Here is a 27,500-nt window from a genome sequence, read left to right on the forward strand (position 1 = left end):
ATGTCTCTGTGGATTTTTTTTTTTTATCTACCCAGACAAATTATTTCATTCACAGCTTCTTAGGGGAAAAAAGGCCCAGAAGTGAAACCTTCAATCCGTTTCTCACTTTCTACCACATCTTCATTCTTTCTTTCATTTCTGCACTGCATTGGCAATGTACATTTCACCAGCGAGTGGGCGGGTCTTGAGGCTCTTTCCTAATCCCGCCAATCAAACGCTGCTGACTGGAGCCTCTTATCGCCTCGTTGAGACCAGCTGTAATCTGGACAGATACGAAAGTCCAACGTTGAGCAGACCAACGTGTGGGAAGGGGTCAAAGGTCAAAAATGATCCGTCTGCTGTCTTTCTGTCCCTGTGGACCATGACAGTGGCAGTGTTGCATCACCTGGACGCCACCCTGAAGATTCTGCATGGCAGGAAATTGCACAAAACGAGGCAGAGGGGGAGGTGGGGGGGACGTGCGCCGACAAACGGTTAAATCAAAGCCCGAGTCATGGAGGGAACCTCAGGGGAGTGTTTGCTCACTGCGTCGAGCCACAAACCTTTCAGTTCCAACATGTTCTGCAGTGATTAAACATGAGTCCGTGGAGAGACGGTGATGCCACCGATTACTCAGTAATTCATGCCGTCTTACACACCTACACAAACGCACACGCACGAACACACACCTTGTTGGCAAAGCTAAGCCACCCGTAGCACTAAAAAAAAAAAAAAAATCAGATTTAAGGACCTTAAACACCTTCTCAAAAACAGTGTGTTTGTGTTTTCAGTGATTGTCAAGCAGCACACACACACTGTCACTGTTTATAATGAAGTCAATCATTCCACCCTGTCTGCCTCCGAGACAGATGCTCGCATTTAAGCGCACACAAAGACAGCACGTCAGGCAAAGTTTCTCCGTCATTTACGTCCAACACCAACCCCTCTGAACGTGTCCGTCCTCCTCAGCAGCAACACAAGTCGCGGCTCAGCTGAACTCGCATGTTTATGAGCGCAGTGACGGCTATGACACACTTTTGTCACACACGGTGCGTCCGCTCACACTTTCTTGTGACATACTTTTAAATATGGGCGGGGCTGGGAATCGAACCCGCAGCCGTCCCGGAACAGCCCAGCCGAGCCGAGCCGAGCCGAGCGCACGGAGGTGTCGGTGACGCACAATCAGAGCAGAGCGGAAACACTCGCACGGCGAGAAAATAAAGCTTCAGCTCTCGTGAGAGTGCGAGTTTACTGTGCGCGTGTGCGCACTCACCATTTCTTGGTGCACTCCAGAAAGAGCTCCTGGTAGGAGGCGACGAACTGGAACTTGGAGGCTTTCTTTCCGACCCGCTGCAGCCTCTTCCACACTGACGTCATGACGTCAAGACGTTAAAAAACAACAACAATAAGTGCCGAGAAGGACAAACGAGCGGTGACGACAATAATCCAACTTGGTCCACTTTGGACTTCCTTCACACAACTCCCCGTCCGCTGCCGCTGCTGCTGCTGCTGCTGATGATGATGATGAAGATGAGGAGGAGGAGGAAGTTGACGGAGTGACTACAGTCCCTGTCAGCTGTTCGGTGAGAAGCAGCTGCGGTCACGAGGAGGAGGAGCACATCGAGGAGGTGAAGCTCCGACCGAGCAGGAGCTCCTCGTCTGCGTCTCGTCTGGGCTCTCCGCTCTCTCACTCCCTCCCACTCCCCCCCCCCCCCCCCAACTCCTCCCGTAGCGGAGAGTGAGACAGGATGTGCAAAGGGTGACGCGGTTGAGTGCGCAGCCGTCTGTGGCCTCGTGTGTGCGTGCGCGGCGAGGTGAGAGGCGCAGACTTTGGTCTTGCGAAGTTTCTGATGATTAAGTTGATTCGCGCAGCGCCACCAACAGGTCCGTCGCTGCACGTGTCCAGTAGTTTTAAAGCCATGAGAAAGTTGAAGTTAAGGGTTAAAAATATATGTTAATGTGACGTCATACATTTATAACAATTCGATGGATCCGATGGTTGGTCGAATTTTCTATATTATTATTATTATTATTATTATTATTATTATTATTATTATTATTATTATTATCAGTAGTAGTATTATTTTCCTTTTTTTTGTTTCGGTAATTCTGAGTATGAACTATTAAAATAGTTATAAGTTAAGGTTTTCATGAAATATTCACTTGTTTATTTTAATTAGTTAATCTATTCATGACCAGCAATTACAGACAATTTAACAGTTATTGCATGTGATTTTTTTTTTTTTCCGCCGTTCTCGATTTATGATTCTCATCTGTCATTATGTAATGCTGCGTCATGAAAAGCAGCCGCCGTTAAGTCTTACATAACAAGAAAAACATTTGGAAAATAAACAGATGGTGTTGTGAAAAGAATAATAACCATAATAATTAAAAAAAAAAAAAAAAAAAAAAAACTTCCTGATGTTGGTAACATGGAGTTCGAGTTTGAAAGTCTTGTGGCTGGGAGGACGAAGAACAGTTTTGCTCTCAAAACTCAAAACCATTTTTCTTCCTCTGACTTGAGTGTTTGTCATCCAGCCAGAAAAGTGAGTTTTAATTGCGGAAATAGCTTCGACAGAGAGGGCCAAGCAGGCCTGGTCAGTGTGTGTGTGTGTTCTGGGTCAAGGCACTGGGATTTTCCTGGGTGACAGCAGCGGGGTATTTTTAGGAGCCGGGCAAGGGAGCGGAGGGATGGATGGAGGCAGCTGCCGTGCAGGAGTGCAGGGCGACAGCGGGGAGGAAGGACTCTCTCATGACTCAGACTCTCGCTAATATTAGCAGTGAATCCAGGGTGCAACCGAGTCGCGGCTCTCGGCCTCTGAAGCTGATTGGCTTCCCTTCCTTTGTCGTCTGACAGAACGGGGGAAAAAACCCCACACCATCTGTGTCTCATTGATCCTCAGCTGGTCTCAAACTCCCCCCCCGCTGACGGTAATTCAATTTAGACATTTTATCTCCATGATTTGCATTTATGAATGTTTATTAAATGTGCATGTGGACTGAAACAATAGTCCGCCTGAAGCTGGAGGTGTGACAGCAGTGCAGCAGATGGACGAGGACGACTGAAGGGAGACATGAGAGAGCAAATAGGTGCAGAGGAAGGACGGCGGGGCAGACGTTCACATTCTGCTTGGCGCGTTGATTAAGGGAGCCAACAGTCAGAGTCTACCAACAACAACAACAACACAACGACATATGCAGGTTATTAATAGACCACAGGCCGACACGTTACGCCCGTTTAATTTCTGCTTTTCTACCCTTTCAAACTCAGAGCCCATCCGGAAGACGAGGAGGCCCTGCTGGGGTGAAGCAGCTCTCATGGAGAAAGCCTGACCCCTGCTGGTTGCACTCTGCATAATGCCTTTCGATTTTACTTTCGATTTCCATATGAAGCCCCCGGACGGAGTTCTTCAGTTTATCTCGTTAAAGGTCGTTTCAGATTCTTAATTTTCATCCTGGAGTCCAGTGGAGCATCCCAAAAACCTCTGCTAGATCTCCAGAGGAGAGCATTCTAGCCTTGTTCTAACCCACAGTTGTTTTTGCTGCCTTTTTTGAACAATTAAATAAAAATAAAAGCCAACCTACTGGCTCTCGAAGGCCACCTCGGAAGACAGAAGTGTGGTCAATGGAACACATTTTGGATTTAAATGCTGTTTACATGTTTATTGAACTGAAATGGCTGTTCTGACAGCAGCTTTGCAAACATACCTGCCATTGTTTTGTTTTTTTTGCGTTTGATGCCCTCTCGTGGAAAGGCACAACATCGGACAGCTTCATTCAGGTACATGAAACACATTCTCAACGCGTCTACGGATGAAATTTTCAGGTTTGACACCTTTCCAACAAACGAGGGATCACGCTGTGAAATTGTGACCGTCAGTCGCTGAATCGAAACGGGATCATCACATCCTGTCGACAACAAAACCTTTCAGCACACAGTGACTCTGCAGTCACCACGTGGTTGGCTTTTTTTTTCTTTAGCATGAGACTGAAAGGTGTATAAAATGTTTCCAGCAAGAGTCAGGTCTGACAAGTGATGGCTTAAAGAACCAATCTAAATGTCTGAAGTGGTCAAAAATTGGTGGCATATGATAAATCAATATTCAAGATGAGCAGAAGAGAACAATTCATGAACACAAAACTAAGCAAATTGGAAAAAAAAAAATGTTTTTTTCCCAGGGGTAAACTGATAGTTCAGACAATCAAAGGTGATCTACTGAAGAATATAGTTTGGTTCAATGTTTAGTGGGAGGGATGGTTGGAAAATAACACTAATAGCATGCATTTTATTAATATAAAGTTATATTAGTATGAATTACAAACATTTGTACTTAGGACAATGCAACCATCTAGCATGTAACTGTCACACAAACAGGTGTGTTAAGTGCAGAGCAACGTTTGCCATTTAAATACTAATTCAGGTGCACATCCTGATCCAATATGAACTCAGCTCTCGGCGAGGAGAACAGAAGAAGCCTCGAAGCAGCAAACCAGAGTCAGTAGTCCAGGAGAGAGGCGAGAGGAAACAGCCGCTCCGACTTTTTTCCTCCACGGGTCCGAGCTGTTCCGTGTGACGGCTACTGGCTGAGGTCCCTGAGGCTGCGCAGCGAGCTGGCACAGCTGGTGATGAGGCTGCAGAGCTGGATGCTGGCCTCCAGCGAGGCGGCACTCTGCAGCTGGGTCGTAGCCCAGCGGAGTTTGCTGAGAACGGCGTCCTCCGCCTCCAGCAGCACGTGCTGCACGGCGGGACTCTGCGGACTGACGGAGGGCCGGGGGGGCGGCAGGACCGGGGTGGAGGCCGGGGTGAGAGGGGGAGGGACGGCAGGTGGAGGCAAGACATTCCTCCCTCCGGCGGCGGCCCCCTCGCAGTGCTCCGGCCGGGGGACGGACACGCTGGCCTGACTGCTGCTGGTGCTGGTGCTGGGACCGGCGACCTGTTCGGCATCCTGGAGCGCCGTTTGGGGCTGGGCGGCGAGCTGGCGCTCTCTCACCTGGGACAAGGCAGCCTGGGCGTTCAAAGCTGCGTGTGTGTGTGTGTGTAGAGGAAAAGTATAGTTTAATTAAATATTTGCTAATAAGTCAAAACAAGAAGCAGTTAACAAGGATATGGTGTGAATGTGTTGTACCAGGGTTGTCCTTGTCAATATCCGAGTCCAGCTCCTGACATGACACACAATAGTTTTTCTTCTGTCTGTTCTGAAGCAGAATCGTCTGGACACACAAAACAAACGACTTTCAACACACACACACACGCACCTCTGCCGTAATTGCTATTAATGATTAATGATGAGAACAGATTAGCATAAGAATGCAATACCAGAGGAAAGAAACAACAAAAGACAATGTAACATTGCTCTAGAAAATTGGAGGTATCAAGAAAAAAACTAAACTGAACTGAACTATTTTGGCACGTCACGACTCACCCCGCACACGTCACAACACTCGTCCAGCATCTTGTAGCCCTTGAGCAGGTAGTCTCCCATCAGCTTGCTGATCTTGTCCTGTCGCTCCCGACGCGCCTGGATCACCTTCATCTCCGCGGGGGTCGGCGGCTCCCACTCCAGGTCCTCGTCATCTAGAGTCAGTGACAAACAGCTGCTCATTTCTGACTGTCAAGGCAACGGCTATATCTGGTGCCCGTTCACTCGCGCACGTCACTTTTTAGTTGCTTTCAACATAGTTAGCTCGGCGGCAGAGTTTGGCTAGGAGGCTAACGTGAGCTAGCTGCCGGGATGTCATCTCCTGCCTCGACATCATCGTCGCGGCTCAGTCGATTCAGAACTTCACTTAACGATCGTAACCAGCACGTGATAAATACGTCATAGTTCACCAAATAAACACTTTAAGTGCTGGAAGTCATCGTGCGTACCAACTCAAAAAATGACATACCTCCATTCATAGCCATGTTGTCTCGGTGCCGCACGTTGTGCGTGATTGCGTCACAGACGTCACTCGCTACTTCTTCTTCATACGGTGCACGACTGGGGCGGTATCGCCCCCTACTGGGCATTTTATTGTGACACTTCAACTTCTTCATGTAGCCAAATCAATAATTTGTATGTGCCGTCAGTAATTGAATAATATTTTTTGACACAAAAGTCTTCTAGGGTAGCGAGGCGATGTGTTGATGGATGATGTCAGCTAGCTAGATAGCAGTGCTACGAATGGCAGACTTATGAAAGTGTAATGGTAGCATTGCTGATACTACTACTACTACTACTAACAACAACAACAACAACAACAACAACAACAACAACAACAACAACAACAACAAAAAACTTGCCACTGTAAAGGTTTTTGAAACTCATTGCAATGGCAATTATCTATTATTCCTTCAGCGATTTCCACTCTGGCCATTACATACACACAGGAGCGCGACTGATCTTTACGCAGACCCAAAAGACAGAAGGTCCCGTCAATCCAACCAACAAATAGTTATCTCAAACTTTTAAATATGAACATACATAAGAACTAATGAGATTGGTTTTATTGACTTTCACTTCGGTTTGATTCCAAGCCTGGGACCTTTCTGTGTGGAGTTTACATGTTCTTCCAGTGTTTGCGTGGGATCTCGCCGGGTTCTCCAGCTTCCTCCCACAGTCTAAAAATGTGCATGTACGGTGAACTGGAAACTCTAAATTGTCCGTAGGTGTGTAAATGTAAATTTGTCTTGGAGATTCTATCTATCTATCTATCTATCTATCTATCTATCTATCTATGTGACTGTGAATGGTTGCTTGTCTTTGTTTGTCTCTTTGTGGCCCTGTGATGAACTGGCGACTTGTCCAGGGTGTCACCCTGCCTGTGCCCTATGACAACGGGGATTGGCTCCAGCAGACCCCCTTGACCCTGAGCTCAGAAATAGGCAGGTATTGAAAATGGAGGGATGGATGGGTTCCAGTTCTGAATTTGAACACTGAGCGGCGCCATCGCGCCCTGATAGGAGTCGTCCGGTGGGTGCGATGCTTTGACAACTCTGAGTCAAGCGGCCCTCCTAGGGGCGGGGGGGGTGGGGGGGGGTCTGCGTGCGTGCTTCTGCATTCCGACCTCAGCACCACGGTGCACGGCCACATGGAGCTGCCCGGGCTGGGATGGACGCCGCTGCGCCGAACCAGTGCACCGCTGGCGGCATAGCTGAAGGCAGGAGGAGGTGGAGGATGATGAGGTGGAGAGGGAGGAGGTGGAGGATGGAAACAGTCAGTTTCGTTTTAATTCCTGCTTCCGCGGAGGGCGGAGGGGTCCGCAGGGAGTAATCCGCCCGCCTGCCTTCCTGGAGGAGAGCAGGGAACCCCCCCCCCCTCCTCCGCCTCTCTCTCTCTCTCTCTCTCTCTCTCTCTCTCTCTTTTATGAAAAGAGGCGGACGGAAGGAATCTGAAGTAGCGGGACGGCAAGGAAAGTTGACCGGGGGGGGCTGCTCCCTGATCCCGGCCGCCCAGGAGCAGCATCGTCACCCCGGCTGCCGGACCACCATCATGAGCGGACCGACTAACGGTGAGCACTCATTCATTCCTCCGCTCATTCATCTCCTCGTGTGTATTGAAAAGTGCAGAGAGAGAGAGAGAGAGAGAGAGAGAGAGAGAGAGAGAGAGAGAGAGAGTCGATACCACAGTGTCCTGGGAGGCTTTAACTTGAAGAAGACCCTCCCCGAAGTCATTGATCAGCTACTCTCTTATTGACGGCCAATTTAATCATGACACCAGTCAGCTGCATGAAGAAGAAGAAAAAAAAACAAAAAAAACAGAGGCCAATAATGGATATTGATTACTGCCATTGTCCATTTTATTTTCCTTGGTGTATTGATTCACTCATGTAATACTTTTTTTTGTAAGTCAGTTATTGAGGGAAGACCTTCAGCCGCACAAACCTCTACAGTTGCATCAACCGACTGGTTTGATCTCATTCCTCACACACCTGATGGCCAATGGTGCTTATAGTTCATACCAGTGATCAACTGGCAAAGCTTGTTTTCTCTCACAATGGCGTCTCTCCATTTTCCTGTGACTGAGCGCATATTAAAAAAAAAAACAAAAAAAACCAACATGTCTAAACATAGAACTGTTGCACAATTGTGTTGTTCAGCTTTTATTAACATGGAACGAGTGAAATCCCAAAATGTGTTTTCCCCCTCAAAATGATGTCAGGGGTTGTGTGACAGAGCAGCTGGCTCCTCTCCGCTCCCTGTTTTTAATCATCCCACTTGTGGGAGGCAGCCTGATTCTTCAGGGCTCCTTAAAGGGCTGCTTTTTCCTCCCAGGTACAGTAAGAGGCTTATTTCTTGCTTGAAGTGAGGCACGGCACAACAAACAACCAGAAAGGAGGATTATCGCCCCAGTTTCTGCTTGACCTTTGCCAGTCAATGAGGCGACTCCTCAGGTTTATCAACGTCCACAGCCACAGGAAGACATATTGTTTTTTGATATTCTCCATGGACCAAGAGGGAGAAAAGGAGACATACATGCCAGATATTAATTAACTGGCCTGTCGAAAGATAAATCAGATTATATTTCAGCAGCCTGGTGTTGTATTTTCAAATTGGTGATGTTTCTTAGTGGTGCATTTAGAAACAAATCTATAATTGAAACTCCTATTAGTTGAAATATCTTTATAATTATATCTCACACACACACACACACACACACACACACACACACACACACACACACACACACACACACACACACACACAGGTGGCTCAGATCTTTTGCTGTCTGTGGTTTCAGTCCATGTGCTGCCATCTGGCTACAAAAGCAATGCCAGCTTCTTTTGCTTACACACACACACACACACACACACACACACACACACACACACACACACACACACACACACACACAATCTAAATTGTTCTTCAACATTTCTGTCCCAGTTTTACTGTTTCCCCCACAACAACAGCAGTCATAGATTCAAGGATTTTTTTTCTTGTTATTCTGCTGTCATCAGATTGACCTGACTTTGTGTTTGTGTGTATGTGTGTGGTGATTGTGTAATGCTGTATGCTGCAGCTGCATCAACTATAATGTAATTCATTTGCATGAGGTTCAGCAGTTGTGCAGTTTAATGTTAGAAGACATCAATCAGTATCATCACTGATCAAATTTGCTGCCAGTCACTCAGATGTATCTAATCATCACAGTGTTTAGTGTGCCACCATGCATGTGTGTGTGTGTGTGTTGTGTGTGAGAGCTTAAAGAACAACAGACTTGTTTTGCTGGAGGGGATTTGAGCAGTGTTATAAGCAAGGATGAGAGAAGTTAAATCTCCACTCTGCCCTTTTTCCTTCTGTGTGTGTGTAAGAAACAAAACACAGCTGAACAGTTCTGCCCCTGATGGTCCCTTATTCTGCTAAATTCCGATGTTTTCTAACCATGATGAGCGTCTCTGTGCTGTCAGTGATTTGAAAATGGTGACTGAGTGGGACGTCTACATCAAGCGTTCTGCCCTCGCTGACATCTAAACATCTTCCGCCTGCCTGCCTGCCTGTCTGTCTGCCTGCCTGCCTGCCTGCCTGTCTGTCTGTCTGTCTGCATGCCTGTCTGTCTGTCTGTCTGTCTGTCTGCCTGCCTGCCTGCCTGCCTGTCTGTCTGCATGCCTGTCTGTCTGTCTGCCTGTCTGCCTGCCAGCCTGTCTGTCTGTCTGTCTTCTAATCTTTCTCTCAGTGAGTTTTTGCCTCTGTTCTTTTCTTTCTGTCTCTATTACGAATCAATGAAGCGCAAAAAATGACTTTGAAGATAGAAAAACTACATCATGTCGCTCTGAATGTATCATTGAAGAAAGATTTAGAGCTTGGGTTTGTCTTGGATTGTCGGTACACGTCACTTCCCTGCCACTGATCTTGTAGGAGCTTGAAGGAGGTGTATTTTTTTATTATTATCATTATTATTATTATTATTATTATTATTTATTTATTTTTTGTTTCCCTTGAAGTCAAGCCATCACATTTATGATCCTTGCTGGCAGTTTTTGGTCTCACACATAAACGGTTCTAACACAACTGTGCAAACTTGATGGTAGACAAAGGCCAGGTTGTATTTTGTTGAATGCAGTGAATTTTGGAAGTGGCGACGCCAGCAGGCAAATGGTTTTCAATTTTTGAGTCCTTTTTTGAATCTTTTTGTAATCAGTGGACATTCAAATAATAAGAACCTTTTTCTCTCAACATCTTGACTCTCAAGTTTGCTTTTACTTTCTCTGCAAATGGACATATTGAAGCCACCTTGGCGTGAGAAGTCCCTTAATAGAAGGCATTTGTTTGGTGAGGAGTGAACTGACAGCTCCCATCTCTCCTCTCTCTCCCTTCTGCAGTTCTTTACGGCGGAAGCAGCAGCAACAACAACAACAGCGGCGGCGGCGGTGGCGGCTCCCCTCTCTCCAGTCGCGGCGGCTCGCCCATCCTGTGCCAGCGCTGCGGCCAGGTCTGCCGGGGCGAGGTGGTGCGAGTCAAGAACACACACTTCCACGTCCACTGCTTCACCTGCCAAGGTAGACGACAGAGAGTCCTGCCACACACACACACACACACACACACACACACACACACACACACACACACAAGCCAGTGATCCGTGCTCCGTGACCTTGGACCAATGTCTTGATATGTGAATTCTTGAATCATTTTTTGATGGTGTCCCCATGACAACGCGGTGCCATTCTACATTATCACACAGACGTTCCTTCTCCAACACGCTCAGCTGCTGCAGAGCAACTGCAGAGGAGGAGGACTTGTGTTCTTCTCCTTCTCTTCCTGCTGTCAAACAAGTTGCGGTTGCCTCCCACCGCACACACGTTGGATTTATGGACAGACAAGTTCTCCTGATGATATTAGGGTATTTATTATTTGCAGAAGGAAGCCATAATGACCGGGCTGATGAAGCTAATGGAGCGGGACAGCATCAGCTAAGGATCATGATTGTCAGCAGAGACTGTTTGTTTTTTCAAATAGGTTTTTTGTCTGTTTTGTTGGCAAATTGAGTCAATCCAGCCAGAAGAATTCAGCCAAGTCTTTTCAAACGTCAGTATTTAATCAGCACATCCTGATTGTGACGCGAGGAAGATGAGGAGGAACTAACAAACCTCCAGCGCCCCCTGTTTATTCTCCTGGGGAAGATGCTGACTCATGTGTTTGGATGATGATGTGGCTGCAGGGTCTCTTGTCATCTTCCCCAGATTCAAAGTATTCTGCTCACCCACAGTATCTGCACTGTCTGGTGCCGCTCCGACTCGCACTGATAAACAGTCATAAATCGGCTGCTTCTTCCCTCAAGAACTGGCTTGAAGGACAAGGTCCAGCGATGGTGTGTTTTTTGAGTGGTTTGGGGCGTTATTTTGTCTTTATCTGGAAGCTAAATGAGAGGGAGTAGACAGTCGGGCCTCCACAGCCACTTCTTTCTCGCATCCGTCTTCATTTAGATCTCCTCCTTTCAGCAGCTCGACCCTCAGCTTATGCTGCTGGTGGTAAACAAAGAAATCATTATTATCTCTTGTCTTCCTGCCAGCTGTGTTGTGTGTGTGTGTGTGTGTGTGTGTGTGTGTGTGTGTGTGTGTGTGTGTGTGTGTGTGTGTGTGTGTGTGTGCAGAACGCAGCCTCTCTTTAGGCTACAAACTGCTGTTAAATGAGCAGAGAGTGTTTGACGGCGCTCTGCTTCAGGCCCTGCAGACGGTTGAGCTGCTCCTGCTGCTTTGCCTCCAACCACCTTCAGCAGGCAGCGAGCCCGGCCACTCTGGAGTTGGCACGGCCCGGCTGCATTTACCCTAATCAAATGAAGCAAATGGGCCTCTGGGATCAGATACCGACCCGAGTCGGTAAGATGGACCACAGCTTTGCCCAACATGTCCACTCAAAGAGCCATGGATGTCAGTGTTGTGGCTAGTGGGCTGGGCGATACTTTGGATTTTGGTATCGATCTGATATCAAGTAAATACATGGCTGGTATTGCCGATACTGATACTGATACCAGTACCAATACTTTTTACCTGAAATATCATGATCAATAAAGCTGGTTGATTATAATCATGGTAAAACACAGGACAAGGATTGTAAAATAAAAATGAAGAAACGACAATACAAAACAATTTAACTGAAAATAATAAAATAATTCCCCTTTCACGAAACACAGTCGTTGGGGCAAAATACGGCCTGATTGTCACGATTGTCAACAACGCAACAAAACAAAACACAACATAAGTATCGATCCTCTCACTTAAGTATCGATCCGATACAGATACTTGGTATTGACACACTGGATATCTAGACTGATATGCCCGACCCATGTTCTTCCTCTGAGGATGAGGATCATTATTATCTCTTGTTTCTTGCACCTGCATGTTCTTACACGAATCTTGTCCTGTGCCATCTGAAATCCAAAAATACCCTACGGCTCCTCCGAGAGGCCGAACCTCAACAGCTCATTTCCTGCCCCTGCTCTCCCACTCACGTCCTGACAGCTTCCCAATCAGCTGCCCATGCATGTGTGAATTCTTAAGGAACGGAACTGAGGAGCCGGCCATTATCCTCAAGTGTGCGGCTCCTGTGTGAGTCAGGAAGAAGTGATTGAAAAGACACACAGCAACGCTGTGGTTTCAGATGAGGCTTGTAGAACACAGTATTTTTTCCAGTTCAATTTTCTTATAACTTGTGGTTATGTATGTCAGCTTGTATGTCGCACATGTGTTTTCATGGCACAGATGAAGGCGTCTTGCTGCTTCCCGAGTGGGAACAGCTTATTTCTCCCAGGCAGGCTGGTTAAAGGTCACGCTGGCATTTCAGACTGGTGCAACAGCAATTCCCACAAAAAAGGTTTCTGAGCAGAGACGCCATGAAACAGGTTTGACTGTAAGTTTTTTTTTTTGGTAGGAGACTGCAAACAGAGGACTAAATAAGCTGTTTTCAGATGTGCAAAGTTTTTTTTTTTTTTTTTTTTTATCTCACAATGTGAGTGCAGTATGAAAAACAATACGGTACCTTTGAATTCAGAAATCATTTGACTGCTTCTTAAAATGTGATGTGCACTGCAAAGAAAACTTGAACACACCACGCTACTACCACACTACTGCTGCGTGCCACAGAAAAGGGAAACTAGCTAGTTTACTAATTGCCTGTGACTTATCTATGGCTTATCTTATAAGCTGCTTTGTTCCCGTCTGTGTTGGTTTAACATATATCTGAATGTCACTGGAATTGGATTGGATTCCATATGGGAAAAAAGCCACACAAACTAGTTTTAAAACATGTATTTTTTTTATTTTGTTTTAAAAAAGGAACATCTCTCCACCCATTCTTTACACAACTGTCAGAGCAGTCACTCAAACGAAAGAGCAACAGATATGTATCGAAATGGGAAAGAATGAAATGTGAGGTTGATTGTTCATGTGTGCAGAACATTTCCACAGAGAACAAGTTCTGATCGGCCACGTGCTCCTGCTCTGTAGCTGTGATGTAAAGCCTCTACAGGATTCCTTTCTTCATTAGAATCAGACGATTCCAGCAGTCTGTTGTGCATCAGCAGAGCATCCGAACGCTCAGCTGAAGTAACTTCACATAGCTGCCTTTTACATCTTCAGACTGGCTCCAGAGGGAGACACATAAATCAGCTAAGGAGACCTTCTCTCTTTCTCTCTCTCTCTCTGTCTTTCTCTCTCTTTTTCTCTCTCTCTGACCCCCCCCATCCCCTCTAAGCCACTTAACACATTAGTTTGGATCAGATCTGATCCATTCACTCCACTGGGTCTGCAGCCATTAGCTTAATTAGAAACCACACACTGAGTTTAGGCGGCCTCCTCCATCCGCCGACTCCACATGTTGATTCTACCGCAGCTGCTTGGTCCTGGCATATCGATGAATATCGATATCGATAGTATTGATAGCAAAGTGAGTATTGGTATTGGATCAATACTTGCGTGATGGGATAAACATTTTTTTTTAGACAAATTACTCCGACTTCCTAACAACTTCTCTCAAAGAGTAAACAGAGTAAACAGAGTAGCCCTCTCTCTCTCTCTCTCTCTCTCTCTCTCTCTCTCTCTCTCTCTCTCTTTGGTCGTGAAGGACCTACAACCTGACTTCATTTGTTGCAAATTCCTGCATCTGATGGAAGGTAGTTTTTGTTGCAGTGTTGACATTCTTGTTTGTTTGTTTGTTTTGCTATTTTTGCTCCAGTGACTTTTTTCCTTAAATAATCGTGTGTAGTAAAAGGGGAATGATTTCATTATTTTTACAACATTAAATTGTTTGGATCGGTAGTCGTTTAAAAAAACATGTTTATTGGTGCTTTGCTTTGTCCTGTGTTTTACTGTAAGCTCAAGGCAACAATCTAAAAATGATTTGATCAGGACAGTTCAATTAAAAAGTATTCGGTATCGGCGATACTAGCCCTGTATTTGCTTGGTATCGAATCAATAGCAAAACTCCCAGTATGGCCCAGCCCCCCCGAGCGGCTGCGTCTGTGTATGCTGCTGGACCCAACATCTGTTTCAAACTGGTGCCATCGTTTTGGATTAGCTCTACACCCTCTCCACCCTCTCCACCCTCCTCACTCTTCTCACCCCTCTGCACAGCCAGGACGGCTGTAATCACTCAACCACGGCACTTTGCATTTGCCAAATACAAGCCATACATCACAGCAACACGGTTTGCATGCGTGCATGTGCACACTGAGTTTAAGTTTGCAAGTATCTACCGTTGCAGCGGTGCCCTTCTGAGTTCACCTAAAAGACTTCTTTATTGGCTGCAAGTTGTCAGAATGGTTCCATTAGGGTGTGTTACACTGGTCGTGTAGTTCACAGCCAGTTTAACACAACCTCAGCCTCGGCCTCAGCAGTTTGGCCTGTTTTTTTACCAGATATTTATGTCTCTCAACTCTCACTTTTACAGTCAGGACAAATGTCTCATTAACTTGAGTAGCAGCTTCTAGTTTTCTTGATGCCGTCTCTCGTAGAAGACAGCATCAAGAAAACTTGTTTCTCTCCAGCAGTGTTGATTGGATTTTTCACACAAAAGTACAACAAGGAATAATGTTTTTCTTATATACTGTAACAATACAACATACTGCAGCGGTGTTTTAACCAATTCCCCGGGATCTAATCTGGTGGCCTATTCATTTCAATGGAGTTGCTAGCTAGCTAGCTAGCTGGCTGGCACGTATGGCAAAAAAGTCTTCCATTTTGAAATGACTTCTTGGGTATTTCCTAATTTTGCAACCATAGAGCATGAGTAGGTGTGTCACCTCCCATTATGCTGCTGTAACTTGGGATGCATCAGCCAATCAGAACGAGCCGAGATACAGCATGTAATGTAAGGTGACGTCACGCCGGGAATCATGTCTTTCTGGCCTTTAGAATTTTTTAAAGTCTATGACCATACAATATATGGATTTATTATGAACCATATTTCAGATTGGATGCGTCATGCCAACTGTTTAATTTTCATGTTGCAGTCTGTGGAGAAAAATGTTTTTTGGCCTTGTGGGATTTTTGGCTGCAGTACGACAAGTGGCTGCTGGTGAAAATCCCAGTGTGGCCATATTGACAAGCTGGAATCCATAATAGATCCATGGTATTAACGCATGGAGCAGCAGTAACTTCTGCTTTGTTTTCCATTGGTTTTTCAAACTTTGCTGACAGTTGTCAGCGGCACAGCCAAGCAGCAGGAAGTGATGGGGTCTTTTCTCTTAACAACAGTGTGAGGACACTGATGGTGAGAACACTGATGGTGAGGACACTTGGCTGCCTGTCGGAGACTGTTGGCCCGTAAGTTTCCAAAACCATATGGTTGGTGTCACTGCCGAGGCTGAGCAGAGACGCTCAGCAGCAGTAATAGTAAGGGGCGTGGCCAACGGCATGAAGGAGGGGATGTGGAGTGAAAAGGTGAGCGGGTCAGAGCCGCTTAACAGCGCCCCCCCGGTGTGAAATCTGCCCTCTCCAAGGCACAGAGAGGGAATCAGCTGATCCATCAGCTGATGGGGTCTGGTTTTATCCAATCAGCTGGTTCACATGAACGTCCACACCCTGACAGGACTGACACCACACACAACAGCACACGCAGAAGTTATAGAATCAGAACCCTGTTAGTTACACAGACTACCGCCGCCGCCGCCCTGCGGCAGCGGCAGCGGCAGCAGCAGCAGTAGCAGTAGCAGTAGCAGCGTACTGTAACAGAAACATCAGATTAGACGATTACGCCGCTAATCCTATAACCCAAACCAGATTATAGTATTAACCCTTTAGAGAGAGGGCAGCAGATTGCAATCTCTCAACAATGGCCCTTTAACCACACACACACACACACACACACACACACACACACACTGAAGTCAGGAGGGAGGGCAACTCATTTGTGTAGCAGCACTTTGAATCATTATTGCATTTTCACAGATTAAATATTGTGTTACCTGCATTTTGTCAGATTTTTTTTTTTTTTTTTTTTTTTACCAGGTAGTATTTGGGTCCCTCTAGTTGTGTCTCTGACCTCTGACCTTGGATCTAATCTACTTCTTAGCTGTTTGTGGCTGACCGTGTCTTGCCCAGGTTGTTTGAGGGTTTTGTCGCAAAACTCACTGGAAGCTGATCGGTCATGGAATTAACACAACAATGAGACTGTTTGCAGAATGTTAAATACATCGGAGGTTGGCGAGATGGATGAGCGAAACTCAACTGGACTGAACTAGCCAAGCTCCACAGGCGCGCGTGCACGCACACACACACACACACACACATACACACACACACACACACTCACACAGGATTTCAATGGAGTTGCTCACCCAGCACATATGCCGAAAATAGTTTTTGGCTTCTGGGTTACTTTCGTGTTGTGCGGCCCATAGAGCCTGCACAGTAGTGTCACTTCCCATCATGCCTCTGTAGCAAACATGTTGCATCAGGACACATCAGTCAATCATGATGAGCCAAAACATACACTAAATAAAACTCTTTTCTGGGGGATTTCTGGCCTTTAGGTATTTTTTTTAAAAAAGATTAAAAGTTCATGACATAAAAATAAACAATTGAAATATTTATTATGCACCGTGTTTCAGGTTTCAGGTGTCATGTCAACTGTTTAACAGCTGTTTTTTTTTGTGTGTTGCGGTCTATGGTCCAGTAATTGTAATACATCCGCGCGCACACACACACACACACACACACACACACACACACACACACACACACACACACACACACACACAGCAACGCATTTTCCTCCTGCGCGGTTCTGCCGACAAACCACCTGCTCAGACTGCGTCTCTCTTGTGTGTCTGTGTCCCTCATGTCAGTGTGCAGCTGTGATCTGGTGCACTCTGGTTTCTTCTGCCACTCCGGCGAGTACATCTGCACCGAGGACTACCAGCGGCTGTATGGCACCCAGTGTGACAGCTGTGGCCAGTACATCAGCGGGGAGGTGGTGTCGGCCCTGGGCAGGACCTACCACCCGCACTGCTTCGTCTGCAGCATGTGCAGGTCAGGGAAAATGTGAAATCAGTGCTGTAGATGAAAGAATGCACCATTGTGTGTAGCTGCATAACTGATGTGTTAGATAGTAAGTAGCGCAGAGAAGAAATGTTGTTGTGTGTAGCAAAATATTCCACATTTTTGGTGAATTTGTTGAATGTGTTGTGTCCTTCGTCTGGTTTGGCTTCTTCTGGGTATTTGACATGATTTACAGTTTGTGTGTGTGTGTGTGTGTGTGTGTGTGTGTGTGTGTGTGTGTGTGTGTGCGTGTTCGTGTCCATGTGCGTTCTCAGGAGGCCGTTCCCCATTGGAGACAGGGTGACCTTCTGCGGGAAGAAGTGTGTGTGTCAGCAGTGCTCACACACCCTGAGCACCAACAAGCCCGTGAAGGTCCACGGGCCGAGCTGTAAGAAACAGAACCACGTGCTCAGCCTCAAAGTAAAACAAGAGCATTTGGGTTTATTTTTGCCTTTTTGAATATGTTTGACCTTTTTTGCGTGTGTGTGTTTTTTTGAACCTAAATTCCACGGTGCCTGTACTGAACTGAGGAAAAAGGCTTTTGTCTACTCTGCATCTTGAGCATAGTGGAATATGTTGCAAATGACTGGAAACTAACAAGGTCCTTTCAAATCCAAGGCCAGTACATTCAAATCCAAACTGAGAATACTTCATTGTACTTATTTTTCAAAATGTGCATGTAAAATGTAAAATCAATACTTTAAATATTTTGTTGTTGCTTAGTTATTTTATCTATGTCATTTTTAACTGTGACTTGAAAAAGAGGTTATTGATCTCAATAGGATCTTCCTGGTTAAATAAAGATATGAATAATAAAGAAGCCAAAAGTAAGATTAAATAATTGAAAATAATTTTTAAAAATTGGGACTTAACCAACAGTGGAATTATGCAGGGAGCTGAAGCCAATAGGACAACGTCTGAATTTATGTTGAATCAAATTGGGCTTGACAAGAAGGAAAATAATTTCCCTCACCAATAACCAGCCTTCTGGTGTCCTCACGCTGTTTGCTGCGGCCTCGTTCCCTCCAGCCACCTGCACACGTGCAGACAGTGAGCCGCCGCCGCCGCCGCCGCCACTGCCATCGCCGCCTCAGGTCATCCTGCAGCCCAGATCTGGAAGCTCCATCTGCTCAACCGCTCGGAGGAAACAGCAGAGCTGCTTTCACTCTTCTCTCTCCTCTCCTGTGTTCTGTTGTGTTGCAGACTGCGCCGGCTGCGGCCAGGAGATCAAGCAGGGTCAGTCCCTGCTGGCGCTGGAGAGGCAGTGGCACGTCACCTGCTTCAAGTGCCGTCAGTGCGGCTGCGCTCTGACCGGAGAGTACATCAGCAAGTAGGGCGGCTCGAGATCTGCCTTCTGTGTTGAGCAGCAGCAACAAGATCCAGAGTGAGACGCCACTGAGTTTGTGTGTTTGTGTGTCTTTTTTTCCTCCCGGACAGGGACGGGATTCCGTACTGTGAGGCGGACTACCATGCTCGCTTCGGCATCAGGTGCGACACCTGCAGCACGTTCATCAGCGGCCGAGTCCTGGAGGTGAGAACGCACAGGGTGGACGTCACAGGGCCTTACAGGAGAAAGTGTGACTTTGTGACATGGACATATTATAAGAACTGGATACCTGCCGATGCAGTGGCGCTGCAATTTTTTCAGTGGCCACTCAAGGTGCTTCAGCCAAAAAAAATCCCACCTGTCCCAAAAGCATTTTTCCCATAGACCACAATACAAAAATAAACAGCTGTAAAAACAGGACTCCTCCAACCTGAAACACTGTTCATAATAAATCTTTTTTTATTGTATTTTTAAGTCTTAATCGTTCTAAAAAAAAAAAAATCTGATGGCCAGAGAATCCTCAGAAAAGACTTTAATCCCAGCGTGACGTCACATTAGGTCATGTTAGGTCACACTAGGTCACATTCAGTTTCTCAGCTCGTTCTGATTGTCCGATGCATTCAGATGCATTACATGAGTTCCCGAGGCATGATGGGAAGTGACACTACTGCATCTACATGATCTACATGAACTACATGATCTACAGGGCCACATAATGCAGAAGTAGCACAGAAGACATTTCAGATTGGTGGACTTTTTTTTTTGCTCTAACCGCTAGCTAGCTAGGTAGCGCATACAGCTAGCTAGCAACTACATTGCTTCCATCACCATATTGGTCCTACTTTGGTCAGAGTGGGTGCAGATGCGGAACAAATTCTGCCACTGCCGCTGCTGCCGTCGCTGGTTCAGTGACGGAAGTGCTGACTGGTGATGAAGCAGACTGGGAAAAGACACGCAGGCGTTTATCTTCTTCAGTCAGCCCCAACATTGCTCCTACTCGGCCTCCCTCTCCCTCATCTATATGTTCATCCCCGCCTGTCTGTCCTTCATTCTGTCCCTCTTTGATAATAATAATCCTTTTCTCTTCATTTCTCATCCCTTCTTTTCTGCTTTGTGCCTCTTTCCTTCCCTTGCATTTCCTTTCCTCCCGTTTTCCTCTCCCCTCTCCCCTCTTCTGCTCCTCTCTGTCCCCCTTTCTCTCCTTCCCCCTCCTCTCCCTCTGCAGGCTGGTGGGAAGCGCTACCATCCCAGCTGCGCCAGGTGCGCCCGCTGTCACATGATGTTCCTGGAAGGAGAGGAAATGTACCTCACAGGTGAGCACAGAGAGGGAAACACAAACAAACACTTGCATCAAGCAGGGAGCCTTCAGGTCCTAGTGTGTGTGTGTGTGTGTGTGTGTGTGTGTGTGTGTGTGTGTGTGTGTGTGTGTGTGTGTGTGTGTGTGAAGGAGAAGGAGGGAAGTGCTAAATCCTGGCAGATCCATCGTGCAAACCTCCAACAGATAGTGTCAAAGGAATCAGAAGGTCTAAGACCCTACGGCTCTGCAGACCTACAGACTCTCTGTAGTTGCTCGGCAGGCGCTCTGCATTTTTTTCTAATTTCTCTCGACACTGCTTTGCTGTACTGCGGCCACCGGCTGCGAAACCAGGAAGACTTTCTCATCGCGATGCCAGCAGCACCTACAGCCAATTGCACATGAAGCGTGCTGTTGCACTGACTGAGGTTTCCTCCCCCCAGGCTAAATTCTTGATTGTGTTGTCTTGTTGTCGCTTTAGATAAAAGCGTCTCGTAGCAACTATCGTTATCCTTTTTTTTTCACAAACAAAAGTCCAGCACAGTGACAAATCTGAGTGATCTGGGAGCTTTGGGAGCTACTCAGTCACCTTCCATCCGCTCCGAAATACCTTGTGTGGGCTCGTCACCACATGGATGCGTGGGATAAATCCACAGAACTGAGTGAAAGGATCCGTCTGCCGTGCAGCAGCACTCTGACACCCACTATCCCCAACTGGAGCGCAGGGTCCAGTCAACACCTGTCTGCAGCTCAGAGTCTGAGAGCCTGCCCCCTGCTGGCCAGGATGGCATGATGGGATCAATCCAGAGGATTTGGGAAAAGGTTCCTTTGGGTCAGGAGAACCACACATAGAAAAGGTTCTCATCATTCTTTTCTTTTGTTTGACCAAACACACACACACACACACACACACACACACACACACACACACACACACACTCTTGTCTCACAAACAAACCCCTCCCACTCACACAGACACACACAAACAGTAGCCACGCTACACGTCCTGTTTCACCTCATTGACATTCTGCTGCTCACAGCCACCAGTAAAACCAGCCATCTGCATATTGCACCTGAAGCCCTGTGTGTGTGTGCGTGTGTGTGTGTGTGTGTGTGCACGGCTCTAGTGAGCTGCCCCAAGGTTACATTCACTCCTTTTGATGACTTGAGACACGTAGGAGGGCTGAGCAATCACCCTCACGAGACACACTCAATTACCACACACACACACACACGCAATCCCACAATCAATCTCACCAAACATGCCTGGAATGAGAAGTGCTGTGTGTGTGTGTGTGTGTGTGTGTCTTACTGGTATGGACCTTACAGTTCTTTAATGGACCAGTCATGCACGTTTTACTCCGGCCTTTACAATATGAAGACCGATACACTGATGGACTGATGATAGTTGTTCTCCAGCACCTCCCGCTGGTCGGTCGGCCTTCAGGAGAAGGTGAGCGCGGCTTTGTTCCTCTCAGTCTCGAGAACTGGTTCCGCTCCACTGATCCAGACTGGTTGTGGCGTTCAGCTGGTCAGCGCTGTTGCTCCTTTTGCACGCTAAAAAAAAATTCTCCCCCCAAAATTAATCGCAATGTTGCGACGGCGTCGACGGCAGCTTGATGCGGGATTATAGCTTTAATCTGACAATAATCAATAATTCAGACTGAGGGCAGGAAGTGCAGAGCAGCGAGACGAGAGGCAGCGGAGGAGGAGGAGGATTTGTTTCCACCGTCAGCAGAAAAAAATATATAACAAACATGCACGATTGGAGTGCACGATCACGAGTTGGGAGGAGCTTGCGAATGGAGGGGAACCTTCGTCTGTTGTCACAGAAGCATGACTCAGCTAAACGCCCGACGCCTGAGGCCCTTTGAATTATCTGTCACTTTATAGCCCCTGAATTTCTTATTAAGGTCCAAACCACCTCTGTGGACGTCCCCCACCTCGCTGAAGTGAAGGAGGGACATTTGGTTCCTCGGATTAATTCATTTTTTTAAAATCCCAAGTCTGAGTGAAGAAGAAGAAGAAGAAGAAGAAGAAGGAGAGGAAGATGAGGTAGAGGGAGTCTGAGGCCGTGCACGGCTTCTGCAGCAGTGTGCTGGAGGAGCGTGGGCGGGGCGGCCGGCGCACTGAATCACTGCACACGGTTGCTGTCCAACTGCATTGATCCAGTGTGTGTCTGCGTGTGTGTGTTTGTGAGATTCTGCGTGTGTGTGAGTGTGTCTGTGTGCTGGAGAGATTTATGATGCTGATAGTGGTTGTATATTAGAGTCATGATCTGCTAACTGAGTCCTGCAGAGTCAGTGTGTGTGTGTGTGTGTGTGTGTGTGTGTGTGTGTGTGTGTGTGTGTGTGTGTGTGTTACTGTCTTTACCACTCGGTTCCAGATGATTTTCTCTCCCTGACCTGGTTGGAGGTTTCTGCTCGGGCCGTTACTTCATTCACAGCTTTTCCGTTTCTTTCATCTTTGACCCTTTTTATTCACAATTCCATCTTGCTTCTTTCTCATCCTCCTTCTCCTCCCCCTCCCTCCTTAGAAAAAAATGATCTTATTATTTAAATAGCAAGTCCCTTAAGAGTGGAAACTCCTTCCCCTTTTGCAGACTGGGCTGCTGCAGAAGCTTGAAAATAAAAATGGACGGGAGGGGGGGTACAAACATCAAAGAGAGCAGAAAGAGGTTAAATCCTACTTGGACGGCTCCCTTCTAATGGATTCATTACATGGATTAACATTTTCTTTTTTGGGGTGGGGCTGTGGAGGATGTGGGGCGCAGGATTATTGCAATGTCCCATGTTTGAATTAGGGGTGCAGAGCAAGAGAGGCTCTTCTGTCTTTCAGCGGCTGGTCGGATCTCGACCCTCTGGCCTCTTTGCTCACAGAATCTGCAGAAATGTTTCCACTGAGCTGGAAAACACCGTCTGCTGGAGGTTTGCAAGATGGACGAGTCAGATTTCAAGATTTCCTTTGTTTGGTGCTGGTGGTGTCGCTTCTAGCTTCTCTCAATAAGCACACACACCGGACTCACTGCGTCTGCTGTGTGTGTGTGTGTGTGCGTGCGTGTGTGTGTGTGTGTGTGTGTGTGTGTTTTCGATTGATGCACTTGGCTGATTCACTCTTTGTCAGATGCCTTAAAACTGTGAGACTGCTGCTGCTGCTTCTGCTGCCCACACACAGTGAAATGCATCAACACAAGTACAACTGTGTGTGTGTGTGTGTGTGTGTGTGTGTGTGTGTGTGTGTGTGTGTGTGTGTGTGTGTGTGTGTCTGTGTGTGTGTGTGTGTGTGTGTGCAGGTTCAGAGGTTTGGCACCCCATGTGTAAAGAAGCAGCTCGACTGGAGAGGAAACTGAGGGTGAGCAATTCTCAAAATACCCACAAGCCCCTGCTCTCTCTGCCGCTGTTTCTGTGTGTGTCTGTGTGTGTCTGTGTGTGACTCTGGTCGTCTGTTATAGGAGCTCAAACAAAGCTGGGGTCAGAAACGCTCCCTTCAATTCTCCCCTCAGACCTGTTTCCATTTTCTCCCAGCAGCTGAGACGAGGCTCTGAGACGCCGTCCATCTCCTCCCCAGGCTCCTCCCCCCTGCTGGGGTCTCCTCACCGCCTCACCTGTGTGAGTATGTTCTCAGTGTGTCCGGCTGGCTGCTTGCAGTTCACTCATGAATTTGGCCTCATCCAGCGGGAGAATAACTGAAAATGGTTTAACGTACAATCAAACAAGTTTGAAGAAGAAGAAGAAGAAGAAGAAAATATTTTAATATTCTTTATTATTCCTATTCTTATTCATATTTTCTTTTCATAATTTATTTTCTTTTATTTTAAATGGCACTTGCTAATTGCAAAGTTCATTTCGTTTTTACTTGTTTTTTTCCATAACTGTTGTTTTCTGTGGACCGCTGTGGCAAAGTGACTGCTGGCACTTGATCCGTCCGTAACATTTCATCGGTCAGCCTTTTACCGTTAAGCATTTTTGTTTCGTGATGACATGAGGTGGGCGGTGGCCAGTGTTGCTGTGGTTAGACCGGCCGTGTTGACATCACGGTCTCAGCTGCTGTCGCCATCACAGCCTTTCATCAAAGTGCAGCTGACATGTAATTCTGCCCCCCCGAGAGCTCATCCTGTCAACGCTGCACGTCCAACTTCCTGTTGACATTCCTTTCATGTCCGTGTCTATCTGTCTATCTCTCTCACACACACACACACACACACACACACACGCGCGCGCGCACACACACGTGCATGCTGACAGAGTGAAAGGTTAACACTGATGGTTTGGACGGTCCACAGCTGGCGGCGCTGCCCAGGGTCAAAGCCTTATACAACGTCCAGCAGCCAGACATCATCCCGTATCAGGCCGACAACGCACACACGCTGCTCTCAGATGGCTCACTGAGATACAAGTGTGGACAGGTACTCACGCAAACACACACACAAACACACAAACGCGCACAATCGCTAATACAACACAGGCTGTGTTATGTGACTTATGTAACAAAGTTATATACAAGTTATATACATTCCCCTCAGGAAATGTATATAACTTGTACTTCCTGTCTAATCTTCAGGATCCTTATCACCTCACTCACCATGCACCAAGTCCCTCATACATACGCACGCAGACACACACACACACACACACACACACACACACACACACACACACACACACACACACACACACGGAGCAGCTGTGAGCCGTAGAAAATGGATGTCACTTTTAATCTTCCATGATTTTCTATGTAAAAAGATGACTTTCAGTTCATTTTTAACAGTGGAGAAGATCCACTTGAAGCCAACATCAAGTCATTAACCAACATTTACTGTCTCCCACCTCATGTTTATCCAAAGGAAGCGTCATTTAGCCCACTGTTTGCAGCCTCCCTCAATGGAGCTTTTGCATGTTTGGAAATTTCTGAGTGGTATTAGAGAGGTATTGCCAACCCTTTGTGACATCATAAAAGGCACCGACTGCTCCAAATGTCAGAACACACCCATTGGGCATTTTTCCTGGCGTCCTTGGCTGAAATCCACTTTGTGTGTGTGTGTGTGTGTGTGTGTGTGTGCGCGTGCACGTTCCAGAACACTGAGCTGCTCTCAAGGTGATTAGAATTGTAATTCCGAGGCCAACTTGTCTGATTTGCAGCATTAAGTTAATGGAAGACGGTGCTCCAAGCTTAGCCCCGCCTCCCCCCCCCCCCCCCCCCGCAACTCACACACACACACACACACACACACACACACACACACACACACACAAACACACACACACACACACACTCCTCATTGCCTCCCCTCTCTCTCTGCCTCTGTCCAGGATCTGTTGGACGGCGTGGATTTGAGAGCGAGGCGTCCCTCTGGCTCCGCCCACACCAGCTCCCCGGCTCATCATGGCGGTGGCTCCTCCCCACTGCACTGCTACCTCCCCGGTAATGAGCCCACTAAGGCACACACGTGCACGCTCACACGCGCAGTAAAACTATGTGAGACCTGTGGTGTCCAGAGCCACCCACCTCCGTCCCCCGCAACCAGGACTATCCCTGCAGCGCCCCCTGGCTGGCACCCCTTGTACTGCACCCGTTTGAGTCTTTGTCGCAGGCTGCTCGCTGCTCTGCTCTCTGATAGGCTGCTCTGACTGCAGGCAGCGAGAGTGGGCGGAGCTCGCCTTATTACAGCCAGCCACAGCCCAGGTGTGCCACGCCCATTGCCAGGGTCCCGCCCCCCAGGCATTTCCATGTGCCAGGTAGGAGGCCGCCTGGAACCCACCATGATACCGCACCCCGGTCAGCTTTCTGACCCCGTTCCATTGACTTCATGTTCAAACTGGAAGTTTATTCTGAAGGTTGTCATATTTCTTTTTTCATTAATCTCGTTATAAAACCACGACCCCCACGGTGGTGCAGTGGTTAACGCTGTTGCCTCACAGCAACAAGGTTGCGGGTTGTGGAGTTTGCATGTTCTCCATGTGTCTGCGTGGGTTCTCTTCGGGATCTCCAGCTTCCTCCCACAGTCCAAAAACATGCATGTCAGCCAAATTGGGAACTCTAAATTGTGATGCATGTGTGAGAGTGTGAATGGTTGTTTGTCTTTCTATGTGGCTCGGCAATGAACTGGCGGCTTCTATGACAGCTGGGAGAGGCTCCAGCAGATCCCAGCAAGCCTGAGTGCAGGACAAAGCGAGTATAGAAAGTGGATGGATAAATTAATGTATCGCCCCCCCCAAAAAAAAAACAAAGAAAGAAACCAAAGGAACTTAAGACAGAAGCCTTTCACCCTGCAGGCAGCAGCACAGTTTTCATGTTAATGTCCTCAACCCTAAAACTAAAGAATCAGAATAAATAAAATAAATAAAACCCGACAAGAGCTTCCAGATCAGCCATGAATGTTTGAGGCTGACTTAGCAAACAAACAATCCAGTGTCAGGAAAAACCTTAGCTTTGAAATGAATGACAAAATGACTCAGCATCTCCAGTATTTTCCAGTATTTAATAAAAAATAGGCCACTCCTCTCATCCGTAAAATGAATCCCATTAGTTTTCCCCACAATCAGAAGGGAAAGTCTCTCTCTCTCCTCCCAACATGTTTCCCCCCGTCTTCCTTCCCTCACTTTTTAAAGAACCGTCGCCTCTCCTCCACCTGCGGGCTGCATTTGGTTTCCCTCCATGTTTTCTTCATCCTGATGTTTTTTTAAATTATTATTTCTCTTCAGGGCCCGCGACGACTCCCTCATGCTTTACAGCAGGATGTATTTGCTGGATGCTTTTAAGCGGAGAGGCTCACAGTACAGATTTAGCTCCACTGTCCCGCTGGGAGTCAAACTCCTAACTTTGGCTGGTTTAGCTGTGATGCTCTCAGGCATATTTATGTGTACCTGCCTGTCTGCAGCCCTGCTCGGCAGCTGGAATCGCTCACATTTCAACTCTAAAATCTGCCTTTGGTGCTCACTGTTGTAATGAATTGGTCTTAATTTTCTACAGACACCTTTACCCGTTGGCTGCCTACGGGAAGAAGAAACTACACGTGGAATAAATGTCAAGGAAGTTTTGGAGAAATGAGCCATCTGGCCTCTCGTTTACCATCTGTAATTTAGGATCCTGTGATATTGTGTCACATTTTCTGGCAGAAGAACCTGCAGGAGATTCTCCATCCTCTTCCTGCTTCGTATCTTCATCTCAAGCCTCTGTAACCTCATCTCCTCCCCCTCTTCCTTTATCACCTCATCTTTTTTTTATTCCCATCTGCCATCTGCTGCTCTTTCCTGTATTAATCCCGTGAGTCTGTATTAATCAGCCTCTCCGCATGTCGTTAAGGTTCGTCTGAATGCACCGTCCTGTCCCTTTAGCGCGAAGCTTTATCACCTGGGCTGTCGGCTCCGCGCTTTAGTGCGACGTGCAAACGCACACGCAGTTCACCGCTCTCCTCCCCGTCCTGCTCTCTGCTCACCTCTCTTG

The 27,500-nt window shown here is 47.1% G+C and overlaps 3 protein-coding genes across 9 annotated transcripts in view; 1 reads left to right on the forward strand and 2 right to left on the reverse strand.

Annotated features, from left to right (window-relative positions):
• The window catches only part of LOC142885662 (uncharacterized), a 25,238-nt gene extending 23,567 nt beyond the window's left edge, over positions 1 to 1,671 (reverse strand). Inside the window, exon 1 of the mRNA XM_076022349.1 lies at positions 1,253 to 1,671. Within this exon, the coding sequence (XP_075878464.1) occupies positions 1,253 to 1,356 (104 nt within the window). The 5' untranslated portion in view covers positions 1,357 to 1,671. The remainder of the gene's footprint in view (positions 1 to 1,252) is intronic.
• Positions 1,672 to 3,627: 1,956 nt separating this feature from the next.
• Positions 3,628 to 6,031, reverse strand: znrd2 (zinc ribbon domain containing 2). Its single transcript, XM_076022354.1, has 4 exons — positions 5,869 to 6,031; positions 5,403 to 5,554; positions 5,106 to 5,190; positions 3,628 to 4,999 (listed from the first exon to the last, which is right to left on the reverse strand). The coding sequence occupies exons 1-4, from the start codon at positions 6,014 to 6,016 to the stop codon at positions 4,557 to 4,559; spliced, it is 828 nt and encodes a 275-aa protein (XP_075878469.1). The 5' UTR covers positions 6,017 to 6,031; the 3' UTR covers positions 3,628 to 4,556.
• A 1,001-nt stretch (positions 6,032 to 7,032) lies between these two features.
• The window catches only part of LOC142885665 (actin-binding LIM protein 3-like), a 27,984-nt gene continuing 7,516 nt past the window's right edge, over positions 7,033 to 27,500 (forward strand). For 2 of the 7 annotated variants that reach the window (XR_012926314.1, XR_012926315.1), the window contains exons 1-12: positions 7,033 to 7,470; positions 10,282 to 10,458; positions 17,244 to 17,427; positions 17,712 to 17,824; positions 18,466 to 18,766; positions 18,874 to 18,967; positions 19,989 to 20,076; positions 23,350 to 23,408; positions 23,582 to 23,665; positions 24,340 to 24,462; positions 25,367 to 25,478; positions 25,691 to 25,792. Coding sequence is in view for 2 of the 7 variants with exons in the window: in XM_076022355.1 (XP_075878470.1) it covers positions 7,326 to 7,470; positions 10,282 to 10,458; positions 17,244 to 17,427; positions 17,712 to 17,824; positions 18,466 to 18,766; positions 18,874 to 18,967; positions 19,989 to 20,076; positions 23,350 to 23,408; positions 23,582 to 23,665; positions 24,340 to 24,462; positions 25,367 to 25,478; positions 25,691 to 25,792; positions 27,027 to 27,130 (1,686 nt within the window). In the remaining 5 variants the exon portion in view is untranslated. Of the gene's footprint in view, positions 7,471 to 10,281; positions 10,459 to 17,243; positions 17,428 to 17,711; positions 17,825 to 18,465; positions 18,767 to 18,873; positions 18,968 to 19,988; positions 20,077 to 23,349; positions 23,409 to 23,581; positions 23,666 to 24,339; positions 24,463 to 25,366; positions 25,479 to 25,690; positions 25,793 to 27,026; positions 27,131 to 27,500 lie in introns of all 7 variants that reach the window. The other 5 variants (XM_076022355.1, XR_012926316.1, XR_012926318.1 and 2 more) reach the window with 5 other exon arrangements.

This window comes from Nelusetta ayraudi, unplaced genomic scaffold, assembly GCF_046127955.1.
Source record: "Nelusetta ayraudi isolate G7.1 ecotype Tasmania unplaced genomic scaffold, CSIRO-AGI_Nayr_v1 ptg000011l, whole genome shotgun sequence".
NCBI lineage: Eukaryota > Metazoa > Chordata > Actinopteri > Tetraodontiformes > Monacanthidae > Nelusetta > Nelusetta ayraudi.

What these genes read in the sequence shown, in the direction of transcription:
- znrd2 (XM_076022354.1), bottom strand. Translation starts at nt 6,016, where the DNA reads ATGAAGAAGTTGAAGTGTCACAATAAAATGCCCAGTAGGGGGCGATAC. An exon ending in CAACATGGCTATGAATGGAG is followed by an intron (nt 5,555 to 5,868) that starts GTATGTCATTTT and finishes CACTGACTCTAG; the next exon opens with ATGACGAGGACCTGGAGTGG. An exon ending in TATTGACAAGGACAACCCTG is followed by an intron (nt 5,000 to 5,105) that starts GTACAACACATT and finishes ACACACACGCAG; the next exon opens with CTTTGAACGCCCAGGCTGCC.